Source organism: Symphalangus syndactylus, chromosome 1, assembly GCF_028878055.3.
Source record: "Symphalangus syndactylus isolate Jambi chromosome 1, NHGRI_mSymSyn1-v2.1_pri, whole genome shotgun sequence".
Taxonomy (NCBI): domain Eukaryota; kingdom Metazoa; phylum Chordata; class Mammalia; order Primates; family Hylobatidae; genus Symphalangus; species Symphalangus syndactylus.
The window spans coordinates 28178542-28198413 of record NC_072423.2 but is presented as its reverse complement, the minus strand read 5'-3'; the positions used below and the strand labels follow the sequence as shown (position 1 = coordinate 28198413).

The following is a 19872-nucleotide window of genomic DNA, read 5'->3' as shown; positions in this document are numbered from 1 at the left end:
TCATTATGGGTTGTATGTTAAAACTCTTACCTAAACCACAGCAAAAAAGAAAAACAGAAACACCGTGACTCATATTCTGACAAAAGTCAGTTGGAAAGCATGTTTAGTTTGTGTAGCGTACCCCTAAATGGTTTCTCAAACAGCAGTATAGCTGTTTTCAGGGGTGAAAGCTGCATTCAAAGCTGATTAGCCCTCATCAGTTCTAGGACTCTCCCCTGTGCTGTGTAGACATTATCTAATTTTTCCATGGATAATCTGAGAAGTGAGAATTTACGGTTTATGATTCATGAAATTCTCTTGAATGTTGCCTCAGTCTACATAAAATTTCAAGTGTATTGTTTGCATTATCTATATTTATAAATTTATCTTCCAGGCTGTTCCTTATTCCAGAGAATTTAAGCAGAAATATGACTACTTCAGGAAGAAATTAAAGAAACCTGTGAGTAATCATGCCTTCCAAAAATGCTTTGTGTTAGTCATTTGTAAGTTACCACAGTTACTTCAGTGAGAACAACTTGGTTGTTACTTTTATATGAATGCTAAAAATATTACCTTCCTTTTCTCACTGCATTTTGATCCTCCTGGTTCTAAAATCTGAATTTTCTTTTTAACAGAAATGGTAAGTGAAGATTAACTCAGTATTACATATCAAATCACCTGAAGGGTAATTTCGTATGTAATACATGAAAAGACAGCAATGATTTTTATGGGATATAAAATAATTCAGAACCCTAGTCACAAAATCTGGGGAAGCCTATTCAATTATGCACAGTTATCATATTTAATAAACCTGGATCCCAGTTAGAAAAATGTTCAAGTCCTTCCTTGTAAATGCAAAAGCTTAGTTTCAACTACAATATTTATAATATAAAGTTATATTTAATTATAATAATTGGCAGTATTAGGTCCAAATGTAATTTTCTGCTTATAATTATCCCTGGCAGTTTAAAACCGAGAAACTCTAAAAATTTTTATGGGCAATGTTTTAAATTATAACATTACATTTTCTAATGACACACCACCCCCAAATTGTTCAACGTTGCATCTTCTGTTTTACTTTCCGATTCCTCCTTAGCAGTTTTCTCTTTGATTTTCTCCATCACTGTGGTTACACCTCTAGGGAGGGGAGAGAAGCAGCTGCAGCTCAGACCCCCTCCGGTGGCCTGAGCTCCGTTGCCATCTCTCCCTGCCACCTCCCCTCAGCTGGTTCCTCCTGCCTGGGGACATCTCTGAATGGGGCATAATGTCTGCTGTCATTTAGGGGTTTTGGTCTCTGTTCCAAAGTTCTGATTCAAGAGCTTGCGGATAACTGCTATTGAAATGATTCTTTGCCTTCAAAACTCAAATGAACACTGAAAATTCTACAGTTTTCTTTGTGAGTCACGTGCCCTGGTAATGATGATGACTTTGTGGTCATCACCCAGTCTCACTCTGTGGCTCTCACATAGCAGTGTCTGCTACCCGGAAACCATCTCTGCAGATTCATTCTTACAGCCAGACCAAGTGTGGACCGCCTCTTTGCAGGAGGCAGTTGCCACAGCCTTGGTCAAGTGTTTTTGTTATTTTCATGTCAGCAAACCATGCTTTGGGCTGCTTTCCCCACACTTGGCATAATCAGGATCCCACTCCCCATGGCAACAAAATGGACTTGAGGCACCATGGATTATATCTACCACCTGGCAGCCCTGCCATTGTTGAGCATGGATGGGCCCAACCTGGCCAGGTGGGGATTGTTACAGGTTTTGACTACCTGGGCTAAAGTCTCTTGAGTGAAGCAACAGATACAGTTGACTGCCTTTCAGTTGCCCTATGCTGGAGAAGTGCCCACAGTTGTTTATTAAAGGGGTCAAGGAGGATGTTCTCCTTCGCAGCAGAGTTCTGACTTTCCCGAACATCACTAGTGGATGCCATATGTCCCATTGTGACACAGCGAGGCTTTCTGTCTGCAAGGGAAAACCCCTGAAGGAGAGAATTTCGGTTCCAACATTTGTCACTCAAATGGTTCCAACATTTGTCACTGCCTGTTTCTTTGAGGACTGCCAACTTTTCTACCATTTGTTGTTGTTTTTATTAGAAAACAAAGTATGTAATTACTGTATAATTATGTGTTTTCTTTTGTCTTTTGTGTAGGCTGATATCCCCAATAGGTTTGAAATGAAACTTCACAGAAATAACATATTTGAAGAGTCCTATCGGAGAATTATGTCTGTGAAAAGACCAGATGTCCTAAAAGCTAGACTGTGGATTGAGTTTGAATCAGAGAAAGGTCTTGACTATGGGGGTGTGGCCAGAGAATGGTTCTTCTTACTGTCCAAAGAGATGTTCAACCCCTACTACGGCCTCTTTGAGTACTCTGCCACGTAAGTATATGGCCACACCCAGAGTGTGTCCCCCACTGAGAGAGTTGTATGAATTTAAACAGAATGAAAGAATAAGCAGCTCACGAGTTCGAGATGCATTAACTCTGCTGAGTTTATTCTCTCCTCACCCCACAGCCCCTTGCGAGTCTAGAACAGGTTCTGACTCTAACTGCAGAAATAGTGTACTCTGTGAACATCTAACATTGATGTTGTTTCTAGTCTATTGGGTTCATGGAGTTGAAATTGAAAACGTGGATAATTATGGTAAGGAACAGGAGGCAATTTTCATTTGCAGTGTTCAAGAGGAGGACTTGGCAGGGTTAGAATTCAAAAAAAAAGGAGGTGTTTTTTGAACAAGAGTCATTTCTGAGGTCTCTGTGTAAAGGCAACTTGTAAGGACTTTGAGGACCTAGGACCATGCCCTGCTCCTGTAAGGAAAGAACCAGGTTTCCCCTTGCATTAGGATTTCATCATTGCCAGGCTTGGAAACTGAGGCAGACTAAATTGCTTTCTGAGCAATTAACATCGGCTACTTCCAGGCCTGCCATTCCTCCTTCAGACTCTGAATCCTCCAAGGGTTGGGCTGCACCCAAGCCCCCAGTAGAATAGTCATTAACCTTGCTGAAGGGCATTTGTCATCACTCCAGCCCTGGGCCCTAAGGGGACGTGGGTTCCCCCACGTCTCCCACCTGGTACCAATCTCCTGGGGGTCATTTGGAAGGCAACCTCAGTACGTTCTTCTTGGTTGCTCTAGCCAAGAATTGCCCAATTGATTTGTTGTTATTGTGACTGAGTCCCATGAGAAAGCCCACTATGTACAATTTATCCAACTATTGAAGGTGGAGGGCAGGGCGGGGAGAGACAAGATCTTTACCTCTCCTCCACATTTTGAAAGATACCCCACCGGAAGAATCTGTCTGTGATCCCAGTTTGAAAACTACTGATCTGCATGATTGTGAACCAAGCAAGGTCATTTGGACAAATCTAAACATTTGCCGGTTTGCATCATCGAGAGAGCCATATCCTGTTCCTAATCCCCTTGAGGCCTTTTCAGAGCAGAGTAGTGGTCAGAAGACAGACCAAGGGTTGGGCCCATAGGAAACATCTTATGGCCAAGCCAAAAGCCTCTGGAAGGAATTAAACTTCCTTCATCAGAGAGACGACCTAAAGGACTCACATCTTTGGGAATCCCTACACAGCCCCTTTATTATGTGGAGTTTCTCATCTCCCCAAGATATTTGGCTGAACCATATGAAATAGACATTTTGTAGGTCAAAAACAGTCAAACATCAGCGTTTCTTGTGGTGTAATTGACTTTAGAGTGCGTATGCGTCAGCCTCCATGGTGGGTCATGGTTGAGCATGTGGTAAGTCAGGTCCTCTAGCCCACACCTTTTCCCACTAGGTACAGAATGCTCACAAGGACACTGTAAAAGTTGAGTGATAGGTGGCAAAGAAATATGCAAAATCTTGCATTTGAAAGTGTGATTGGGCTTTTCTTCTCTTTCTCCTCAAAAGGGACAACTACACCCTTCAGATCAACCCTAATTCAGGCCTCTGTAATGAAGATCATTTGTCCTACTTCACTTTTATTGGAAGAGTTGCTGGTCTGGCCGTATTTCATGGGAAGCTCTTAGATGGTAAGTCTTGAAGTAATAAAAATAGGTCAGTGCTGCTTGCGGTTCACTGGTAGGTGTCTTATCTTTCGCATCACGGGTTTTTAAGCAAAAGCTTCACTGGTTTACTCATAAAGTATTTTTATCTTTTGCCCGTAATGGATGTGCTTTTCTCTGGTAGCTTATTTGGGGCACTGAAGACATAGTGTCTACACACAGTTAAAAACAAAAGTTTTTTTTAACTTCAGTGTAAAACACAGAACATTATGTATTTATACATTTGTATGTTTTCTGGAATAACTTTAGTGAAAGCAAGATTTGATAACAGATGGAAAAACTAATTGAAAAGTTAATTAAAATGATCTCATCCGTCTAATATCCTGTGATTATTGCATTTGTCCCCAAATTATTTTTTAATTTGAAGGGACTAAATAATTTCAAAATAATGTTACCGCTCGGCTAAGGCATTAACCCTGAAACAAATAACACAAAATAATTTCATTCTTATTTAAAGCATATAAATCATGGAAGAATTTCAAGGTACCTTGAAAGTTAGAAGTCAAACCCTCTATCTAGCAGTATCTGTAGGCTTAGAGACTTCTAAAAGATTTGGCCAATTCAAAATAGTGTCCTTAAGAAAACACTACAGGAATCATCAGTGAGGAAAAAGCATCAGAAATATCCTTTAAGAGCTTGGAGGTAGAGTGGTTGAGGATGGGAAGAGGGAGAGTAGGATTTGAGATTGACATTGCAGTAACTTATAAGAAAGATATTTCCAAGGGAACTGTGTTCATTGCATTTGTGGAGGCTTAGCTCTTCTAATAAATAATTTGAATACCCTCTGTACTTTTCCTATGAATATGTTTTTACTGTTAATTGGTAGCTGATATTGATACTCTGATTTTAATGCTTTATTTGGTAGGAGGGCAACAGTAAACACTTTTTTTCCTCTAGAAGGAAACTAAACCACACACTCTTTCCATGTACATATAGTGTGAATATGTTTTAATTTCCAGCTTTGGAGTCAGGCCATAGATTATTTCAGCCTGCTCAAATTCACTCCAACTTTCTCAGAAAGTCAGTTTAGTCACTGTATGCAAGTGAGAAGATGCTGTTAGTTGCTACAGCATCTTTAATACCTTCTATAACAGGGGGTAATAGAGAAGCAAAGATATGATCCTGACCTTAGGCAGCTTATATTTTAGTTGGGGGAAAAGAGATGAGAACAAAACCAGAAGAATCACAGTGATAGTGTCCAAGCAGAAGGGAACGCATTGAGTCCTCAGAGGAGAAAGTGACTTGGCTGGAGGCGCAGGGAGTCTTTCCCAGGATGAGCTGCACCTCAGAGGTGGGGTAGCATTTGAGCATTCAGAGGCTGGGGTCATTTCAGATGAGTGAGGACCGGCCTAGACTCAAGGCTCTGTGGAAGAAGATGGGCGGAAGCAAGAACCACTCAGGGTCTCAAGGAGCCAGCTAAAGTGACCCCCACAAGAGTGATCACGATATAAACCTGGAATTGCACATTTAAGAGTCCAAGTGCACATAGATGGGCCTAGTCAGCAGTATCTTCAAATTTCCCACAGATGGGAATGTCCCTGTCGGCAGGGCTCATTCCGCGCATCTGTCCACTGCTCCCCCTGGTCAGCTTCATGCTTTTACTTCCCCAGACACTGGAGTCTATTGGAGCCTGTATAGGGCCATGCTGAGCCAGGGAGAGTTGGCCTGTGCTGCAGAGGGTTGGTGCCTGGTGGGGGGATGAAGGAGCAGAAGCAGGAGCCTGGGGTGCCAGGTCTGGTGGGGTCAGGGCCCCCTGTGAGGAGGTACATGATGCCTTTGGATCAGGTGAAATGGAGGCCCCTGCAAGACGCCTGAATGGTGGGAGGCTGACCTTGCTACTGTTGCCTCCCTGAGGCCTCTGCCGTCCCTCCCCGGGAGGTTGCACAGGCCCTCTCCGTGGCCTCCCCCGTTTCCAGCCTGTCCCCTTCCTGTGCTTTCTCCCCATCGCTGCCCAAGCAATGATAACAAAAGACAGATGGAATTTCACTGGGCCTTTCACTGACTCCCCACTGCCCTCAGAGAGCACCCCAACTCTCCAGCACCCCATGTGGGCTGTGTACTGCCGGCCCCTTCTCTGGCCTGTCTGCCTGCCCTGGCAAACTGCTGGCAAGTCCCCAGGCTTGTTCCTCTGCTTAGTGTGCCCTTTTCTCCCCCAATTCCTATGCCTGATTTGCACTGCGGACTCTGCTTGACCTTGAAGCTCATCTGTCACCTCCCAGAGGCCTTTCTGGCCCCCCTCTGCTGAGCCATCTCTCTTAGCACAGCTGCTCTCCTCGTGCCACTCTCCCCCTGATCTCGCCTCCTCACTTGTGCAATACTGCAGAAGGCCCTTGGTTACTCCGTCCTGGTTTCTCATTTACATTGAAAGCAGGTTAATCTTTTCTTTCATGCTCTGATACATAGCAGTATCAAAAACCTGAAACTAAACCCAGTGTTTACCGTATTTTAGGTTTCTTCATTAGACCATTTTACAAGATGATGTTGGGAAAGCAGATAACCCTGAATGACATGGAATCTGTGGTGAGTAAATGCAGGTCACACACTGGCCATCAGCGGGCACTTATGTCTTATGGGAAGGTATTGGAGAGCCATATTTGTAGTCTCAGCCACTTTTATGGGTGTTGCATTCCATGTGAACAACAGGAGACATTTAATTGCCTGAAAAGTTCATTGATCTAATTCTTGTAATAAGCAAATCATTGTTCACATTTCCTGGGACCATGGTACCCAGGGTGGATACATCCAAATCCCAGTTTCCTCTGCTTACCCGGCACAGGACTCATTTGAACTTACTAAATCCAAGAGACAGCTGAAGATCTATGGTAACCTGTGTTTTCTATAAAAACTGCTGCTACTGAATGTTTAGAGCTTCATGCGCTCTTCCTCTATTTCCTGACCTCATAAAAATGGCAGAGGCAAAGTTCAAAACAATAGGAAGAATATCAGGCAGACATCCTAGACATGGATGAGTGACGCCACAGCTCAGGCAAGTGAACACTTGAGACGTTCTCCAAGCAGTGATTTGGGTTTTCATGTTGCATTTAACATTAATTTTACCTAGACAGACTGTTTTAGAGTTGGAAGGATTTTATTTTTTATTTATTTATTTTTATTTTTTTGAGATGAAGTCTTGCTCTGTCACCCGGGCTGGAGTGCAGTGGTGCCATCTCAGCTCACGGATTCAAGTGATTCCCCTGCCTCAGCCTCTCAGGTAGCTGGGATTACAGGCACACGCCACCATGCCCGGCTAATTTTTTTTTTTGTATTTTAGTAGAGACAAGGTTTCACTATGTTGGCCAGGATGGTCTCGATCTCCTGACCTTATGATCCTCCTGTCTCATCCTCCCAAAGTGCTGGGATTACAGGTGTGAGCCACCACGCCCGGCCAGGATTTTCTATAAAACAAAAATTGATGTTCTTTTTATAATATACTTCCGCTTCTGTTTTTCTTTTAATGTACCTATTCCCCACATCTACCTCCAGAGTGTATGGGTGTTTGCCCACATGCCAGCACACACACAGGGCCACTGGAAAGCGCGTTTGTCCATTTGGGGTATTTGCGGCTCATTCGTGTTTGCTCACTTGAGTTAAAAAGCTCCTGCGTTACGTCACCTGGCTGTGATACCAACTGTATCTTGAGCATGGTTGGGTAGATGAGCTGTGTCCTCGGCCCTGACCAGCGCTGACTCAGTGTTTCTGTTACTCCTCATTGTATGAAAGGAGAGGAAGAAGCCAGCAGTGCCCTTGAAGCCACTGCTGGTTTGCCAGTCATGGTGGGTTGGGATGCACACCTGTGATTCCAGTGTCCACTTTCACCTTGCATTTGTGCTTTCTGCTTTCATCACTGAATGATGAAGCAGCTAGGAGCATAGGAATTTCTCTTAATGTCTAACTCTATACCACATGCTAACAGTTAGTGCCTAAAATACAGTGCACGTATTATTTTTACCCTTTTCACAGCCCGTCGTGTCCCCAGCAGGAGAGACCGTGGAGGGACCAGGGACAGGCGCTTAGGCCTGTGACTGCTCCTCTGGATTCTGAAACCAGAGCGGCCACCCTTTTGGCTGACATTAACCTGGAGAGTGATGAAAGCACAGGAAAGGGGATAACTTAAAACTATTGGTATTTACTTACTTGGGACATTATTTTACTTATTTTTTTTTTTTGGAGATAGAATTTTATTCTGTTTGCCAGGCTGGAGTACAGTGGCACAGCCATAGTTCACTGCAGCCTCCATCCCCTGGCACAAGTGATCCTCCTGTCTCAGCCTCCCAAGTAGCTAGGACCACAGGCACACACCACCATGCCTAGCTAATTTCTTATTTTTTTGTAGACATGGCGTCTTGCTATGCTGCTTAGGCTGGTCTTGAACTCCAAGCCTCAAGCCCTCCTCCTGCCTCAGCCTCCCAAAGCCGAGGATTACAGGATTATAGGCATGAGCCACCAAGCCCAGTCTAGAACATTCTTTATCCTTCCTATTTTCCTTAGATATTTTCACTCTTTTTTTAAACTTTATTTATTTTTTATAGAGACAGGGTCTCACTATGTTGCCCAGGCTGGTCTCTAACTCCTGAGCTCAAGTGATCCTCCCACCTTGGCCTCCCAAAGTGCTGCAATAACAGCGATGATATTTTCACTCTAAAAAGATAGAAAGTATATTGACCAGCCTGGCCAACATGGCGAAACCCCATCTCTACTAAAAATACAAAAGTTAGCCAGGTGTAATGGCACACGCCCGTAATCCTAGCTACTCAGGAGGCTGAGGCGGGAGAATCACTAGAACCCGGGAGGCAAAGATTGCAGTGAGCCAAGGTCATGCCATTGCACTCCAGCCTGGGTGACAAGAGTGAAACTCCATCTCAAAAAAAAAAAAAAAAAAAGAGATAAAAGAAAGTATACTGTTGTCTGTATGTTAAATTTTGTAGACCAGTACAGCAGCTCCATCCACCATCCAGAGTAGGTACCTTCCACTGTGCATCACCAAGGACAGGATTTAACTGCATGCCCATTACAACTAAAGCAGTTTGTTTGCTTATATTTTAAATTAAAGAGGAAGGTTTGGTTTAGGTGGAGCAGGAAACATTGCATTAGTAACGTATTTCTTGAGCATTCTGCACAGAATTACATTAGAATGTAATTATTTAAAGAAGTCAAACGCGTTTGTATTTTGGGGAAAAAAAATGCTGAATTTTCACTCCTGTGTCATTCTGTAGGATAGTGAATATTATAACTCTTTGAAATGGATCCTGGAGAATGACCCTACTGAGCTGGACCTCATGTTCTGCATAGATGAAGAAAACTTTGGACAGGTACGTGTAGGTAACCCTGGGAACTCTTCTTTAGCTTTCAAGGGGCGTTTTCTTCTTGACAGACTGTAACACAACTTTGCTGGACAATCAGAAACAACCAGCAGGAGCTGCAGGTGTTCATTTTCATCTCATTGTAGCAGCACCTTCTTGTCATGCCAGGAAGCCACACTCCAATTACAACCATTTCTCTCTTCCAGCAAAGTTACAGAAATTCCAAGAGGCCTTGGGGGCATGAACCAGCACCTCTTCTAATCCAAAGCAAATGTGAATGTTTCATTTGTGCCTCAGTTTTAGAATTTACTTTAAAAAATAGTGCGATTGTTGACTTAGCAATATAAATACATGACCAGGAGTGGGTGATGTTGGAAGGGCCATTGGTTTTTCTCTCTGTTTTATGGTTCTGTCGTCATGGCGACATTTGTCTTGTGGGGCTCAGCATGGCAGGCTCAGGTTTTTCTACCATTCCATCTGCTTTGCCCCAACGCTGTTATTCAGGCTGGATTAATTCTCAAAGTCAGTTTCAGACTGGTCAGCAGGGATTTGGTTGGGCCACTAAAAGTGGATTTCAAAGATAAAGTTGCCTGCTTGGAATAATTCTCATCATCCTAAGGATCTATATGATGTATTTGTCTCAAATCTGAAGCCTTTGCTTCATCTGCCACTCAGTAATAATGGTGCAGCTTGGGAGGTGTTCTCAAGATATTCTCTGACCCTGGTACCTGTCCTTCCACAAAAGCCCAGAGGTATTTCCCATCTCTCAGACTAAATCTCCATAGCTATGAAATTAATTAGACCATAGAACTCATTGTAATGGTTGCCCTCTGAAAAATGAAATAGACGTGTTCTTTATTGCTAGATGTCAAAGATTGCTAGAGAATCTTTGAGAAAAGAAGCTGATGCCACTAGAGGATTTAATGATAACTGAGGGTAAAAATTGTTGGATAAGAAAATAATCACATTAATATCAAAATCACTTGTTATTCCCATGTCCTGTGTTTGAGCCAGGAAATTTCAGTCTCTAGTGTGAGTCCTGGTGTGGGTGGAACTTGAGGAGTCCATAGTACCCTTCAGTGGCTGGGCGAGACTCAGAGAAGGACTTCAGGCACCAGAGGCAAGAGACCTTGTGGCTTAATGTAAATGATCAAGTCCTTTAAGAATCTCCTTTTGTGCCCCCTCCCCGTTGCCCCCGCTTTCCCGGCCTCCTCCCCACCCCGCAGTGTTGTGCTTTATGCCTAAGAATCCTCACAGACAGGCAGACACTGTTCTCCCGCACGGGGACCTTGTGATAGGGCAGGAAGGAGTCTTTTCAGCTGCTGCCCCTCTGGTCTCCAGCAGCCTCCCCAGAACCAAGAGCACTGGGTGTCTCCAGCCCTGTCTGCCTCCTTCCTCTGCTGCCTCTGACAAGAATGGCTCACTCCCCGCAGAGACGCCTGCAAGGCACAGTGCCTTTCACTCCAGGCTCTCACCCCTCCCCGCTGGTCTCCAGTCCCCTGGAAGTTCATGTTCCTCTGCTGGCCCTGTGGATGCAGGTGTCACCCTGCCAGCTGTCTTGCACCCACTGCTTTTTTGTCTCACCCTTGCTATCTGGATGTTCTAATCCTGCCTGTGGCTCCAGCTGCATCCGTCTGTGCTCACCACCAGCCTCTTATCTCAAGCCCACGTCTGCCTTCCAGCCTCCAGAATTCCCAGATCTAACGGCCTCCTCAACTGCTTCTCCTGAGAGGCTCACGGGTCCCAGTGCTAAAGCCACTTTTTCCTCCCCAGCCCCCACATCGGTTATGGTCTCATCAGTGCCGCCACTGTCCCCTCCCACCTGACACTTGGGCATCCCCTCAGAATCTCCCTCTCTCCTCATGCCATCTCCCCTCCTCATGCCATCTCCCCTCCTCATGCCATCTCACCATGCCCAGGCTATCTCCCCGTGCCCAGGCTTGCTGTGCCCCGTGACTCCCCGTCCTTGGCACGTCCCTGTCTGTGCACTCCCCTAGCCCTGCCCCGATCACTTCCTGATTGCTGTTCTCACAGCTTCCTGTCGGCCGCCTCCTTTCCTGCTTTGCTGCTCTCTACCTGCAGCTCTCTTCCTGCTTTGCTGCTCTCTACCCTGTTCTCCAGCTGTGAGCCCCTTACGGACTATTTCTGAAATGCAGCCCTGAAAATGTCCTTCTTCTGCTTGACCATCTTGTGACCTTCAGCATAAATGAAAACCGTTAGCATGGCGTATGACCCCTCGTGATCCAGACCTACCCACCTCTGGCATTACCCTCTGACACCTCCTTCCTGTCAACCCGTCAACAAACAGTGTGCCTTCAAGGGTTTCCCCAGAGATGCCTCAGTGCCACGTTGCTGGCTCGACACTGCCCACTCTGTACCGATGCATTCTCGTTCTCTCTCCCATCACCTCTTTCCCTGCCATCCTTGAGGTATTGATGACAAGCTGTGCGCTCTATGCCCCCTGAGGTCTTCTGGGTCTCTCCAGTGCTCAGCATGTAGTTGATGCCTACCAAGTGTGTATTGAGCAAACGAATGAGGAGTGCTAACCTGGCTTGTTAAAAATAGGAATAAGGTGGTAAGTAATAGAAATTCTAAGTGTGAGAAAACAAAATCAGTTGAGTCTTGGTGGCTTTTTTTAAAAAGCCGGACCTATTGAAGGGTCTTAAACTGCCCATTTTCAAACGATTAGACATGGTTAGTCACCCTGGAAGTATTTTCCTTTCATTTTTAACATATGAAGAAAGGAGTGGAAGTAGAGAACCAAGGAAGACTGAAAATCAGTCTTGTGTGTCAAATGCATTAAAAAAGTCTTTGTGTGGATCCATCCATAGAAAACCATATGACCAAATTAACCCAATTCAGAAAACTGTTAACAATGCCACAGTCAGAAGCAAATGATCTGGGAAACCTTCCTAATTACATTTAAATGTAATTGTTTCCATCTCATAAATGAAAATCAAACACAGCGTTGGAGTTTTTAAGCAGGCCTCTAATAAAGCTTCTGATGATCGTTCAGGCCAGATCTTCATTAAAAACAGTTCTCAGACCTCCTCGTTTAATGTTGTGAATTCTTCTTCTGACTTTTGGGTAGGATCAAGTAGAGTAATGCATTAATCAAAACAGACCCACGAGATGAGTAAGGTAAGAATTAGGTGCCCAGTTTGTTGAATTACTGCCTTGCCTTTTTAAGAGAGCTGTCCTGATTAACAGGGAACTCACGTATTTATTTTGCACTCTGGGAAGGAATTTAGAGCAAGTTAAACAGCTGCATATGGATCTCATCTCCCATATCCAGTCCATCAGCGAGTTATTCACACACCTCCCAAACCTTTCTCACTTCTATGCATTCTCCCGATCTCTTCTCTCACTCACACCCAAGTCCAAGCTCCCATCTTCCCCACTAGTCCCCCGACCAGTCTCTACATCCAATTTGGCTTCCTATAATGGCAGAGTGGTCTTTTTGGAATATAAAAATGAGCATGTCATTCCTCTGCCAGAAACCTTCAGGGGTCTCCCCTGCCCTTGAGATAAAGATCGCAACCTTACTTTGTCCCACAAGGTCCTGCATGGCCTGGCTCTCCCTGCTCCTCCTCCAGACTCACTGTGAATCACAGGCCCCACTGGGCTTGTCCAACACAAGCCCCTTCCTGCCTCAGGCCCTCTGCTTTCTTTTCCATCTGTTGGGAGCATACTCCCTCCCAGTCTCAGTTCAGATGTCCCTTCATCAGGGAAGCCAGCCCTTGACCCAGACCCTATGCATCTTCCATGCCTGCCCTGTGGCATGTACCACAGACGACTTTGCATTTCTGACTATGTTTGTGTTTAGTGCCTGTCTCTCCTGCTCAGCTTCCTCCCGATGATGGCAACCGCATGCCTGCCCTGTGCTCACTCACTGTCGTGTACTTCCCACAAGCACTTTGCCTGGTGCATGGTGGGTACTTGTAGTTGTTGATGTGGAAATCTAGGCGTTAGCATGATGCCCGGACAAGCCTCTCACCTCTTTGGCCCTCTGCAAAACTGTTGACTCTGACCCAGAAGGAAGCCCATTCCTCCCCAGTGCCAAACAGTCAAGTCACTTCCACAGTGGGGCAAAGCGAGTGCAGTTGTCATGGGGTGAAACAGACATGCAGTCAGCCTTCCATGGTGTTTCAACCTTCTTTTTTTTTAATTTCACAGTTAGAAATATCAGACCATGGCCGGGCGCGGTGGCTCACGCTTGTAATCCCAGCACTTTGGGAGGCCGAGGCGGGCGGATCACGAGGTCAGGAGATCGAGACCACGGTGAAACCCCGTCTCTACTAAAAAAAAAAATACAAAAAATTAGCCGGGCGTGGTGGCGGGCGCCTGTAGTCCCAGCTACTCGGAGAGGCTGAGGCAGGAGAATGGCGTGAACCCGGGAGGCGGAGCTTGCAGTGAGCCGAGATTGCACCACTGCACTCCAGCCTGGGCGACAGAGCGAGACTCCGTCTCAAAAAAAAAAAAAAAAAAAAAAAAAAAAAAAAGAAATATCAGACCATGAGGTTTGGTAGCTGTTCCTTCATGTAATGAAGCTGCAGCTGTTGCCATTATTTTGCAATTTGTTTTCTTTCTGATTGGTAAGAATCGGGCTGCTGGTTTCTAGGGCCTAATATGAAAGTTTCCACTGAAGAAATATCAGTATTTAAACTATGATCCTGTGCCGAGCAGGAAGAATAAGCCACACCCCCATTCACTGCTGTGCACACATACCTGCCCCCACTGGGAGGAGGGGCCCTTTTAGGGCTGTAACAAGTGAAAATTCTTTATTGCAAGTTCAGCAGAGCAACGTCTGATTTGGTTATGGGTTTGTTTGTTTGTTTGTTTTTTGAGACAGAGTCTCGCTCTGTCACCCAGGCTGGAGTGCAGTGGCAGAATATCGGCTCACTGCAACCTCTGCCTCCTACTTTCAAGCAATTCTCATGCCTCAGCCTCCTGAGTAGCTGAGACTACAGGTGCACGCCACCATGCCCGGCTAATTTTTATATTTTTAGTGGAGACAGGACTTCGCCATATTGACCAGGCTGGTCTCGAACTCCTGGCCTCAAGTGATCTGCCCACCTCAGCCTCCTGAAGTGCAAATCATGCCTGGCCTGATTTGATTGGTTTGACAAGGTGCCAGAAGTTTCAAGAGGCTGTGTGGTAGTTGGAGGGAGAGCATGGGCAGCAGCCATATAGGAAGGTTCTTTAGGATTGGGGCGAGCCAGTCTCCATAGGAATGATTACACAAAGGGAAAAAGGAGGAGATCATCTCAGACATTAAAGTGGTTTGTGGCCCTCTCAAAAGCCACAGCACATACCACAGGTGTACTGTGGATCTCTCTGTTAAGATTTCATGGAGAGAGGTGGGCCACTGGCAGAAAGAATCTAAAAAGGCTCTTTAGGGGGTGATAATGAATTAAAAGGTAGAGAAACACTTGGGGAAAGGCAGTGAGTGAAAAGGCAGAAATGGTCAATATGAGGGAGAGGGCAGAGCATGTCCTGGCCGAAGCCGGAAGGAGCCAGACCAAGAGCCCAGAGCTGGAGGTGGCTCCCAGGAGGGCTGAGGCCCTGGCGCCTTCAGGCTAGTCAGGGACACAGAGGGATGGCACCTGGCAAGACGGGAAGTGGGAAGGCTGGCATGGACTCGCTGCCTCCCTGCTGTCAGTAGTTGCGCTGCTGGAGAGGCTGGGGAGGATGAGGAAGGCCTGGTTGGTGGAGTGATGGGGGTGCAGGGTGCTGACTGCCCCTGAGGCCATGCCCTGCAGGATTTGTGAGCACCCATCAGTGGGCGTTTGCCCAGCAGTGCTCCGTTTCCAAGAATGGAGTCTAACAAGCAGACAAGTCTTGCTCCCCCCAAGTCCAGCATATTCCATATGATCCAAGCTGTCTCTCAGCAGCTTCCCAGGCAGCACAAAGCATCTATGGAGGGTCAGGGAGATGTGTGGGAATCGGGTTGTTAACTGGCCAAGGCAGGGAGTCCCCCAGAAGTTCCTCTGATCTCTGTGAGGAAGAGAGCCAAGTTTATGCTGGGGCCGGTAGACTTAAAGAGGAGTTTTTCTACTGCAGTATTTTCCCACGAGCTCTTGCTGAGCACCTGCTGTGGCTGGGCATTGTGTTCCTTGTGTGGGGTCCTCCAGGAGCCCAGGCACAGGAGGGCGATGGCCCAGAAAGCCCTGGGAGGGCGGGGTGTGCGTTTCGTGGCTGAAGGTGGCAAGAATCCACCCCACAGAGGAGGCTCTGCAGACTGCTCACCAGGGAGCAGGGCCCCTGGGTGCCAGCACCAGCTCCATCTGCAGTTCGCTGTTTCTCCTTGGTCACTTTGCTGGATCTCTGCCTCCTCCGGGATGCTGTCCACCCTCATGATGGGGTCAGGGCGCTGCCGCAGCACCTGTAGGAGATGCGCGGGGTGGAGAGCAGCCTCTGTGTGACGCTGCCCCGCCTTCTCCCGCTTAGGGCTGACACTGTCACGGTGCCACCCGGCGTTCGGTGCTAAGGACATACAGTCCCCTCCTGTGGTGGCAACAGCTGATGTTAAGAAGGGACGAATTTGGGGGAAAGGAGAACACAGGCTGTAGTTAGAGCGATGGTGAGACAGGAATGAGGCCCGTGGGGAATCTTTATGCCCAGAGGCGAGCATTAGAGTCAAATAGCCTGGGCGTGGTCTCTGTTCCTCCATCCCTCATGGAGCCTCGTGCCCAACCAGCAAGGACTCGGGGGCACCGGCCAGTGGCAGTAAGGCAGTGTGGTGGGCTGGACAATATGACTGCACTGCAGGAGACGGTCTCACGATCAGCTCCCGACAGCCAGTCTCAAAAGTGGAATTTGAAGAGTGGTCATTGCTTCTCATTAAAGTGTCGCCTGTAACTCATGAAAGTGCCACCTGTAACGAACCCTAGAGGGATGCATTTCTGTACCACTGAGGGCTCGAGCCAGGAGGCACCGAGATCTGGGGGCGTGACCCCTAACCTAGTAGCTTAGGGAGCAGAATTACAAACCCCTCATCCTGTGCCCATCCTTGGGCCCTCTCCTCACTCCCCCACAGAGAAACCCAGGGTCAGAATCAACCATGAAACTTGACGGCTGCCCACAGGATGATTTACTGCTGTGACCTCATTTAGCATGGGTTAGTATGGGCCCATTTTTTCTTTTCTTTCAAAAATTATTAGTTTATCTAATTATAAAATATTAACCTCCATAATAAAAATAAAGCCAGTATAATAAAAATATGTAAAATAAATAAATGTCACTTGTTCCCAGTATCTCAAGAAAACTCAGGATTAACATTTTTATTTATATTTTCCAGAATTATTTTCTGTAAGCACAAAACAGATTTTTTTTTTTTACAGAAGTGGAATTGCACTCTGCATACCGTTTTCTTTTTTATTATTTTTATTTATTTATTTATTTATTTATTTTGAAATGGAGTCTCGCTCTGTTGCCGAGGCTGGAGTGCAATGGCATGATCTCGGCTCAGTGCAACCTCCGCCCCCTGGGTTCAAGCGATTCTCCTGCCCAAGCCTCCTGAGTAGCTGGGATTACAGGCGTGAGCCACCACTCCCAGCTAATTTTTGTATTTTAGTAGAGATGGGTTTTACCATGTTGGCCAGGCTGGTCTCGAACTCCTGACCTCGTGATCTGCCCACCTCGGCCTCCCAAATTTTTTTTATTATACTTTAAGTTCTGGGATACATGTGCAGAATGTGCAGGTTTGTTACATAGGTATACACATGCCATGGTGGTTTGCTGCACCTCTCAACCCATCATCTACATTAGGTATTTCTCTTAATGCTATCCCTCCCCTAGCCCTCCACTCCCTGACAGGCCCCGGTGTGTGATGTTCCCCTCCCTGTGTCCATGAGTTCTCATCGTTCAACTCCCACTTATGAGTGAAGCTGGAAACCATCATTTTCAGCAAACTAACACAGGAACAGAAAACAGTTTTCAAATTAATACATCACACGTACCTTTTCATGTCACTAAATATTAGTCTATAACATTCTAATGACTGTGCTGAATTTTACTTTGTAGACATGCCATATATTTTTAACCGTGCCCTGTTGGGAGACGTTTAGGCTATTTTAGTATTTTCTATATAAACATATAATTCTGTATAACCCTGGAATACTCACATATATACATAATATATATAACATACAAATGTATAATCTGGAATATACATTTTGTGTACTTGACTAATTTTTTTCCATTGCTATAAACTCCAAAAGAGAAATTACTGTGAGAAGGGATATATAATTTTAAAATTGTGATGCCTATTGCCAAATTATAATATCTTCAGAAAAAGATTGAACCAATTAGACTGCCTCCCACAGTGAAGGTGAGAACCAGTTCTCTGCACTCGGCAACACTGACTTATTTTCTCTCTCATCTCTGGGCACTGCTTTTGGAGGAAGCAGAGTGTTTTCCTCTTTGGCCCTCCCCTCCCCACTTTGTCTGTGGCCGACCCGCTCATTCAATAGCTCTCTGGAAATTACAACTTTCAGGCAACACCAAGGAAGGCTCTGTGATCAAGGAAAGAGGGCTGGATGAATGCTGGAAGGAGTGTATTACAGGGATTGTGGATGCTTATCTACTTCACCTCCTTCCCTTTCCCTGTGCGAGGGGAAAGGGTGGGAGGAAAGATTTGGCTTGAGTGTAGCCGAGCTGTACCGAAAGCCTTCTCAATACCAACACCTGGGCAGGGATTTATTAACTTGTCATTGGTGTGGATCTGATAAGAAAACTCTTACTGAAGGAACAACAAGGCAGTCTGGGGAGGAATAAATGGGGAAAAGAAGAAAAGCCAACCTGGGTTTATTAACACGTAGAACAAAAGGTATGGATGAGCACTGTCGTCCACGTACCTCTGAGAACCAGCCACGAACTGGCAGTGTTTCACTGTAGAAACATCCCCACCCCACCCCCAAGTGGAAACTGTTTGGCATCCTCCATCCCCGACACGGCCTGTACGGGGCAGGAGCAGATGACCCCTGGGAGAAAATGGGATGCACTGGGAGGATGGCAGCTGGAAAGGGAAATGGAGAAATGAAGGATGTCAGAAAAACCGGAAACACAGCAGCGGGATTAAAATTCACATTGGGCACAGTGAAGAGTTCAATTGACTTTGCAGAAATGGAAAGCATAGTGGAAAAATGAGATTCCTTCCTGAATAAAGAGAAAAAGAGAATGTCGAGGGACTGAATAGATGATGAATGTGTTTTACGTTGAAAAGCCACCTCAGTGTGAATGGGAACAAGATCCAGTGCGTAGAGAAGCCGCATGAGAGACACAGGTGCGAGCGCTCGGGTCAGAGGGGCTCAGGATCTCCTGGGTACAGATGGCAGGACCAAGGAACCCCTAGAGGCGGCCTCTGCCAGGGCACAGAGTTCATCACAACATGGAACCTCCATCCCTCCTGGGTACTACCCTAATACTTACTTTGGAAAACCCTCTCCCCCGGCTTGGTTTAGTCTATAATGCAACCAGCAGGCAGAGGAAAAAAGACTTAGAGGGAACCCCACCAAAATAGTGGCATGGCTTTCTTTCAGTAGGAGAGGTGTAGGTGCTATATTTTTCCACCTTTTTTTCCCCAAAATTAGAAAAAACATTTTATTTTAAAATAGTAGGCCTCTCTCCCTTCCCTCAACGCTGGTTACTGCGATATGTGGCCTTATGGTAAGCTAGGTCTGGGTCAGGGCATAGGAGAAAGGGCTGCCCTGATTGCAGCAGCTTTTTTCATGATCGTAGGTGGCGCTAAGGGAGGACGCTTCAGAGCAGATGAGTGAGGAGAAGGCATCTGATGCAAATAAATGTCTTCAAAAACCAGATAAATCTGTCTCTTCAGCCTGAATCCTTAAGCTTCTTTCTTGTCTTTAAGTTTCTGTTTGCATTTTTGAAAGAAATGCCATCCATCCTTTTTTATGACTAGAAAATATAATTTTCAGAAACAGAATGCATTAGAATTTGGATTTCTGGAGTCTTGATGGTTGTACCCTGTTCTTTTCTCTGTTAAACATAATTAGTTTCCTGATAAATGAATGGCAGATGAAAAAATGTTGCTCTTCATTATTGCTAATATATGAAGAATAATTAAAAGTCATAAATAACCATAAAACAATTTGCCTTTAATGATAGCATCTTTAACTGTGTAACATCCTAGCAAAAAAGCCTCATTGGACATTCTCTTGTGCACAGAGCCCATTTGCTGGGAAATATTTCTGAATACATGTTGTCTTCCTTTTATAGTAAGACATTGTCACTCAATAATAATATGCAAGATAACTTCGTGATAGTAATTGTTGTTTTGTCTTTGTAATTACAGACATATCAAGTGGATTTGAAGCCCAATGGGTCAGAAATAATGGTCACAAATGAAAACAAAAGGGAATATATCGAGTATGTATACACGTATTTACTGCCTTTTCTTTGAATAAATTGAAAAGCATGTTTTGTCACTGTCCCTTTCTGAAACAGCTCATGCATTTATTATGGGCATGAGTTGATTGGTCAGTTTTCAACAATATAAGTTCTTTTCTGGCTTGAGCTA

General features: G+C 45.4%; 1 protein-coding gene across 20 annotated transcripts in view; it reads left to right on the top strand.

Annotated features, from left to right (window-relative positions):
• NEDD4L (NEDD4 like E3 ubiquitin protein ligase) overlaps positions 1-19872 on the top strand; it is a 368499-nt gene that overhangs the window by 330647 nt on the left and 17980 nt on the right. For all 20 annotated transcript variants that reach the window (XM_055297882.2, XM_055297880.2, XM_055297875.2 and 17 more), the window contains 6 exons: positions 374-439; positions 2131-2360; positions 3878-3999; positions 6482-6552; positions 9246-9341; positions 19648-19721. In XM_055297882.2, coding sequence (XP_055153857.1) covers positions 374-439; positions 2131-2360; positions 3878-3999; positions 6482-6552; positions 9246-9341; positions 19648-19721 — 659 coding nt within the window. The remainder of the gene's footprint in view (positions 1-373; positions 440-2130; positions 2361-3877; positions 4000-6481; positions 6553-9245; positions 9342-19647; positions 19722-19872) is intronic.